At 32.1% G+C, this 8,533-nt stretch overlaps 1 protein-coding gene across 1 annotated transcript; it reads right to left on the bottom strand.

Moving 5' to 3' along the window:
* Positions 1-2,215: 2,215 nt before the first annotated feature.
* LOC107450083 (putative glutamate receptor) lies at positions 2,216-3,274 on the bottom strand. The gene has a single exon (XM_016065792.2). It carries the CDS (start codon positions 3,272-3,274, stop codon positions 2,216-2,218), a length of 1,059 nt encoding a protein of 352 aa, XP_015921278.2.
* Positions 3,275-8,533: the final 5,259 nt, after the last annotated feature.

Here is an 8,533-nt window from a genome sequence, read left to right as displayed (position 1 = left end):
TCATACGAAGCTGTGGATAAATAGTTAAATATTAGTAATTTTGCGAGAACTTATTAAATTATATAGTAGATTATTTGATCTGCTTTCTGCACACATTAACTACATAAAACCAAAAAATGGAACATGTGGTAAAAAAATGTGCCTCATTTCTTAAGATTTCTGCTGAAATATATAATTTCCTTCGTAGAATTTTTTATCATTTGGAGTTGTGGGAAATTTATTACAAATACGAAAAAGCTATGACTAAATTCGACACTTAAATTAAAGATATTCGAAGAAGCGGAATTAATCGATTTGTGAAGCGAGCAGCTCATATATTAATTGGCATTTACGTAAAATAAAAATCTACCTAAAATAATTTGCTCAATTTAACTCGAATTTTTAGTCATCGTAAACATGCTTCTACATGAATAAAAACAAAATGGAGTTGAAACACAGGTTAATTAACTTTATAAACTATCTGTGTTAAGAAAGTGAATAGCTGTATTGCGTGCTTAACAGAAAGATAGCTGGAAGAATATTAGCTCCATTAAGAAAAGTTTAATCTGAAATGAGACTTTTAAAATATGAGACTTTGTATTATTATGCTAAAGAATAAAATTTAAAATTCACCATTGTTTATTCTGTAGTCAATTTTATCTGATACTCAATGTTAATTTGTAGACAATAATATTGTGCTATTACTGTAACTAGAAGAATGCAGGCTCGATGATGAGAATGTCGAGTTTTTGAAATATGAGGATTTGCATTATTATGTTAAGGATTTTATGTTCAACATTGGTAAATCTTTAGTAAATCTTATCTGGTACACAATATTAAATGGTTGAAAACAATAGTATTACTGTATGACAGGATCCTATATAATGAAGAAATATACAAATCCTTATAATGTTAATTTTATATCTAACGAAATTATAATAATATGAATACCAAAATTCTAACTGGATTAAAAAAATAAATTTCATTATAACTAATATAATAAATGCAACTTTTTTGTGAAAATTTAGTTCATTTTACTTCTACAAATGATTATAACATAGAAATCTCATCGTAGTTCAAAAATAAACAGAGCGATTTAGAAGAACATCTGACTTCAAAACAAATAATAATAATGTGCTTGGAAAAAACTGATAGTGAAGGCTGTATAATCAAAAATATAATTACATATCGTATGTTTTAGGTTTGAGAGGTTCCGAGCACAACCATCGGCTAAAGGTGATTTCCAGTATCGAAGCTAAAACCGTTGCTGCGCAGCCTACACCGAGAACAATAAACATTCCATTTGAATCTAATAATCCTAAAACTGATGCGGGTGTACTATGAAAAAAATCAATGTTTAAAGTTTTCTTTAAATCTAATTTAATGAATACATCGCTTATGAATTTACTTTGTAAGCCACCACTTAAATTTCGGTGCTTGCTTGCATTGAAACGCTTTTTTCAGCAAAAGTCTTTCCTGATTGCAACTCGGAATGGAAAATATCCAAAAAGTTTCCTTCGAATAAAAGTAGGTTTGAAGGGACACATAAACTAAGCGAAACAGAAAGGGTGATAAAAGCATTGCTGCGTGTTTCGGTATACTTTAGTTGGTATAAGATGCGCACTACCATTCATTCTTTATAATGTAATCCCCTAAGCCTTTGAAATGAGGTGTATCACTTTTCAGCATCAGTGATGTTTTTTTCGAGATAGATGGAAGGTACGCTGAAATCCACTATAGTTGACCTCTCTCCGGTGGTACCTACCATGCTAAATGTCATGTCAGCTTCATTCCTTGCAAGCAATCCAAGAATTCATGTTCCATTTTCCTAATTAATCCTCTAAAATGTTCACAGTTCAATGTTGTTTTTCTGAAAATATTCAGTGTTGGTATAATTTTGAAAATTTACGATTCAAGCATACTCCCTCAAATAAATTAAATCTGGTTGTAGAGTTAAAATACGATTTCGTAACATCTACTTTAAAAACTTATAATATATTTCATCTAATTTCAAAATTAATATTGTGCTTGGAAAAGGATGATAGTGAAGCAAAAAGCCATATGCATATCATGTTTAGTGATGTTTTGAACGTAACCATCGACTGTAGATGATTTCCATTATTAAAACTATAATACCTGCAGTCCAGCCAATACCAATTATAATAAACACTCCATTTAAATTTGACAACCCTAAAGGTGATATTATTGTGCTTTGAGAATAGTCTATGTTAAAATTTCATTGTAAATCGATTTTAAAGAGGACATCATCTCTAAATTTCTTATATAAGCCACGACTTAAAATTCGTAGTACGATTGTATTGAAGCGCTCTTTGCAGCAAAATGTTTTCCTGATTGTAACCCCGATATGAATATATGCGAATGTATCCTTCGAATAAAAGTACTTTTCAGGTGGCCCTATAGCCGCACGAAATAGATCAGGTATACCAAGAATTGCTACATGTTCCGGAACTTTGACTTTGTCAGGGAAATAGTAAAACCAGTGATTTCTTTTAATGTATTCCCCTAAACCTCTTAAATGAGGTACTTGGCTTTTCAACAAATTATCTAATTCCTTAGATTGCCCCGCTGATCGACACTCCATTTTCCCTTCTCTGACTGCGAGATAGAGATCCTTGAAGTCTTTTATTTGTTTCATTTTGATGGGAGATGTCAAAAATGATAACAGGACTGAGCTGTAACATAAAATTAGCACGTATGAATAAAGGAGCCAAATTCCAAGTGGTATCCGCCTGGACATTGAGCGAGGGTTGTAGTTCATTCCTTGTCCGAAAGAAGATCCCCACAAATTGAAGAAAACGGAAATAATGGAATCTTTTGGCGAAATCAAAGTTTGAAATAGCACTGAAATAGAGAACAGTACGATAAAGAATAAAATCCACGTAAGTGTGCCGAAAGGATACGTGAATGCTGATGTTTTTGACAAGAACGGAGCATGATTCATCATAAACGTTTTCTCAAGATGGCAGTAAGGTACGCTGGAGTCAACAACTTTCGAACGCTCATAGGTAACATCCAAATAGGTGAATCCCATATCAACTTCATTCCTTTGCAGCATTCCCGTCATTCCAGTGTAGTTTCCGGATGCATCCATTTCCCCGTAAAAATCTGGGGGAATAAAAATCTCATAATCGAAATTTAATGCTCGTGCCAATAGTTTTATAAATTCTCCTTCAAGTCCCGAAATAGTGGTAGTGTTCTCGATTCTTTTAACTTCTATGGCTTTGGTCACGGGTAGAACTGCTAGTCTAAGTTTCGAGGGAAAATATGGCACCATCTTTAACAAAATCCTATTAGGTTAAGTTTCAGATGAAGTTTGTTTGATTAAATCAGTTCTTGAAAACTTACAGAGTATTGAGATGCTGCGTTGGCAAGAAAAGGTCAGAGTTCTTCACAAGATGAACGAATTCTTTGTGGAAATATTTAACTATTTCGAATGAGTTTGAGGAATTTACCTTTGTATCTAAATTATCATGTTGATTCTCCTGTTAAAAATTTGTCTGGAGTCGTAAAGACACAATTCTTAAAAGCTAACACAGAACAAAGAATCTGAGTGACAGGGAGAAATTTTCATTTCTCATTAACGAGTTTTTTCTCTTTTTATTATTTTTATGGAATTATTAAATCCGAAATAGCTCGAAAATTTTTAATCTATGTAAAAATCAGCGTAAATTTCCAGGATATTATTAATTACTTAATCTATTTTCACCAGGAAAAGTACCACGTTAGACCAGGAAAAGTACCAGGGCTTAATCAAAATCTGAATTTTTTTTATGATTGTTAAAATTTAAGTTAATTTTTAAGCAAATACAATCTGAGTGCATTGGTATGCTTTTCAGATATTCGCTCTTAATGATTTATATATATATATATATATATATATATATATATATATATATATATATATATATATATATATATATATATATATATATATATATATATATATATATATATCTGTATAAAACGTCCTTGAAATACTTTAAGGGTGTTTGAAATACTTTAAGCCGTTAAATAAAATTTGGGTTTATTGTTGTTTGTGTTTTCTAACTTTTAATCGACATTATTGTTTAATTATGGATAGGATAAGAGTGTGCGTGGTTATTTAATGATAGATTAATAGTGGAATAAGCGATAAAAATCGTATTATTATGATTCATTAATGAAATTTTCAAGATCATTAAAAACGACTTGTTATTGGTTTTTAACTCATTTAAAACTTGTCATAATGACATATAGATAATGCTATATAAATCTGCATATAAACATAATTATTTACTCATTAAAGCCAGTTATATGTTTATTTAAACATAGGAGCATTCGATATACTGCTATTTGTTTTGGTGCCAATGATTATATTTTTACAATATCATAGATATTACATGAAGAATTCCTTTTTTAAATACTTTAGAAAAACATTATTTGATTAAATTTATGAGTTTCTACGCTTAAAAAGAAAAGCGTTTCGTTTATTAAAGAGTGCTCTTTTAGCAATCCCTATGTTTTTGATAAAATATATTTTAACTGCGGAATACAAAAGGCGATGCGTTCTCCTGTAAAATACTCTTGCAATTTTATTAATTTATTTTTGCACTTGTATATCATGACATCTGCGTAAACACCCTGTAGTGCCTTTTACTGGAATGGAAACTTGTTGTTATATGTAATGAGTAATAACAATGAATAATAATAATAAGCAGAGCAAGAGAAAAACAATTATTTAAAGTGGTAAGATTTTAAAAATGTTGATCTTTTGTCAAAGATTAATAAAGAGTAATTCTCTTAGAAAATTAAGTTTATATCATTTCTTATCTATTGATTTATGTTCTTATTGCTCAATTTTCTTTCGATTAGTTTCAGTTTTTACTGAGATAAATATAGTCAAACCTTGTTAACGTCAACTAGAAGGGGGACAAAGAAGTTTTTCAAATTGAATATTGTTCACGAATTTCAGTTCAGAATTTTTTTTGATGAAAATCGTACAATACACAGACATTATCTAAATCTGTTATCTATTTGCCAAATTCATTGCCAAATTTGACAAATTCATTTTAATTTCGTCCTTATGGATAATAGAAGGAAAAGAATCTCCTATTATTTTTCGAATTCTTGCAAGTTACAACAACAATGCTTATGAATAATATGATGATACACTAATTGCATCACAAATATTTTGACCCTGATACTAAAGATGGTGAACAGTAAATAATGTTTTACTTTCGTCAGAGATATACAGTAAATTTTTCAGAAAATTAATATTCAATAATTTTTTTATGTCAGATTTCTTTTCTGATTCTAAAATTTTCCTTTGGTTAATTTTAATGTTTACTAAGAGGAATATTAGCACATAAATTCCAGCTATAATCAAACATTTATCAAAAGAATGTCATTGTTACTATAACTATTACTTAATCAAAAATTAGTAATAATTATCCAATTTACTTCAGAAAGATTTTTCAACCTTATAGTTTCTAAAGTATTCTTTTGTAAACACTCATTTACCTTAAACAAGGAGCTAATTGCTATATAAATTACTATATAAAATTAAATATTAAAGGGCATTAAATAAATTAAGATCATAACAGTTGAATCACTGAATTAAGAAAAGATAAACCAAATAAGTTGAAATTTGATAAATTCAGTCAAAGAAGTCGACGCAATTTCCGCATCCAGCAAGTCCGACCACAAAGCTGACATGAAAGTTCCTCAATGGTACATGGATCATGGGTTAGAATCTCCTTACCGTAAGGCTAAATATGGGAAGTTCTCGTGGTTTCCCTCTCCTTGTAACGCAAATGGGGGTTAGTTCCATCAAAAAAAAAGTCCTTCACGTTGGTACATTGCTTCTAATACTTCATCCAGATGTTTCCTTGTCTTCTGGATTGGGTTGAAAATTACAATATATATATATATATATATATATATATATATATATATATATATATATATATATATATATATATATACATTACTATACACAATACTATAGGACATTAGTCGGAGATTAATCTCCGTATCCGAAGCACGCGTGGCAGAGCCTAACTCGGGTAGACTATATTTGAGGGTGCCCCTTGATTCTTACCAAGTTGTGATCGCCGTTTATCGCCAAGCTATGCGATGTTGAAACCCAATTGTGATTCTGATTTGTTTAGATTTTATCGTTATTTTTAAATGTTCAACGATATATGTAATTTCGGAGGTCCGTTAGTTCTAAGTTGGATATCGGCTGGTAAGATTACTTTTACTTCTGGTAAATAAGATCGAAGGTATGTGGGCAATCATAACAAGGGACTTTAGAAAAAAATGCCATCGCCAGTCCGGTCCCATAGAGGCTTTTTTTGATTCGTGTTTCGCCGAACTTAAGTGGCGATGAAGGGACACAGATTCTATTCATGATAAATTTAGACAGTACTTAACTGCTATTAGAGTATTTGGTACACCTAAATCTGAAAATATTCAAGCTTAACGAAGAAGTGAGTTGTATTTTTCCTTTTCCTTCTGCGCATACTCCATTAATTTTTGTTTTGATTCGAAATGCATTTTATTGGGTTTATTAATTTTGATCATATCGGGCTCACTGCAATTTTATAAAGTTTTGGCCGATGTTTTGTTGTAATTTTCCAATGTTTTATTGAAATTACTAAATTTGGCAGCCATTCCTGTTACCACAGAGTTACGCGCTAGCGGGAATGACCCCAAACATGAGTCACCAATTTCGCCAAAGGGCACCCTCAAATATATTTTGACCCCTAACTCAAATCATTGTTGATCTTATAGGATGCCGGACGCTCCCTTTATGGTGCTTCATCTGCCCCCCCCCCCCAAGTAATTTATGTTTTAAACTGAAAACAATTGAAACCTACTAAAAAATTTTTGAGTATGGCAATCAAATTAAAACATGTAATATTAAGAAGTTGATGCTGAGTAATATTTCAAAAGCAAAAAACATTGCAACTAATTGCCCAATTAACTTCAATACTGTCAATTGACTAAAATATATGTCAACTGACAAAATATTTTAGTTTCAATTAGACAAAAAGCAAATTATACAAGGTGTTTATAAAGTCCCGGACCCATTTTGATGTTTAATAACTCATAAAATAATAAAGGTAATAACGTAAATAGTTAGATAGACTCAAAAAGTTTCATGATCCTTGTCAATGAACTTCCACGTGTGCCCCCTTCGTCGCACGGAGAATATTAAGTCGATAGTCAATTTCACTCCGGGTAGCGGCAAGCATTTCGGCATCCACAGAGGCTATTGCGGATGTAATTCTGGCTTTTAGGTCATCAATGTTCGACACGATCTTCCTGTAAACATTGTCCTTTACAAATCACCAAAGAAAAAAGTCCACCGCGGCGTTATATCAGGTGATCTGAGTGGCCAAGGAATTGGAACTCCTCGCCCAATCCATCTTCTTGGAAAATGGTCATTCAAAGGACAACGAACGATGATACCTAAATGGGGAGGTGCACCATCTTGTTACAAAAAGACATGTGGCTGAAGCGCTTCTAGTTGTGGAAATACGAAGTTTTCCAACTTGTCTAAGTATACGACTGATGAGACCGTCTTTTCTGTAAAAAAGAAAGGCCCAATGACTCGGTCGTGCATTAGTCCACGCCACATATTAACCTTTGGGGAATCCTTTTGTGTCTCACGGTATTCATGGGGGTTTTAAGATCCCCATATGCGCACATTATGGCGATTAACGATGCCAGAAACATGAAAGGATGCTTCGTCGGAGAACATTGTGCGCTTCAGAAAATCAACATTATATTCTATCCTTCCCTACCATATCTGTTGCAAACGCCATCCTCCTAGGCCTATCGTCCGGTTCCAAACCTTGAACAATTTGATCTTAGAATGCATGCAGTCTTAATTGTTTCTTAATGACCTTGTACACTGTCGAAATTGACATATCCAATTCTCTTGCCGCTGACCTACAGATCTTCTAGATTTGTCAAAAATGTCTGTCTGACACGCTCAACGTCAAAATAACTTGTGCGGGGACGTCCGGAACGTTTCTTATGTGCGATACTTCCAGTTTCTGGAAAATTCTTTTTCCTAGGCAAAATGCTGCTTTTGGATGGATGATCTTTTTGGTAAATTCTTCTGCAATTTCTCTGTGCTTGCACTATCGATTTCGTTTTCTATGAACCACCATAAAATCTGTACTTTTTCTTGTGGTGTATGCATTCTCCTTAATATCCGCTCGAATAAAACATCACATAGAAAAGTACTACATAGAACAAACACATCAAAAGTAAACATAACATTGCAATAGTTGCCATAAACAAAAGAGAGAAAAATGCAATTAATAGGCAGACGATATTTAGAAAAGTACAGATATTTAGACTGGGAAATGAAATTATCTGAAATTAACCCCACGCGCAGACGATATTTACAAAAGTAAAGATATTCAAACCTGAAAAAGAAAATACATGAGTTATTTCATCAATAAGTTTGTTTATATCTTCATTATCTTCCTTATGAGTTATTAAACATCAATATGTGTCCGGGAATTTATAAACACCC

This window comes from Parasteatoda tepidariorum, chromosome 9 (assembly GCF_982258835.1).
Source record: "Parasteatoda tepidariorum strain Cologne lab strain chromosome 9, Ptep-v5.0, whole genome shotgun sequence".
Lineage (NCBI taxonomy): Eukaryota > Metazoa > Arthropoda > Arachnida > Araneae > Theridiidae > Parasteatoda > Parasteatoda tepidariorum.
Note: the sequence above shows the minus strand (reverse complement) of the source record. Positions and strands in the feature narration are given on the sequence as shown.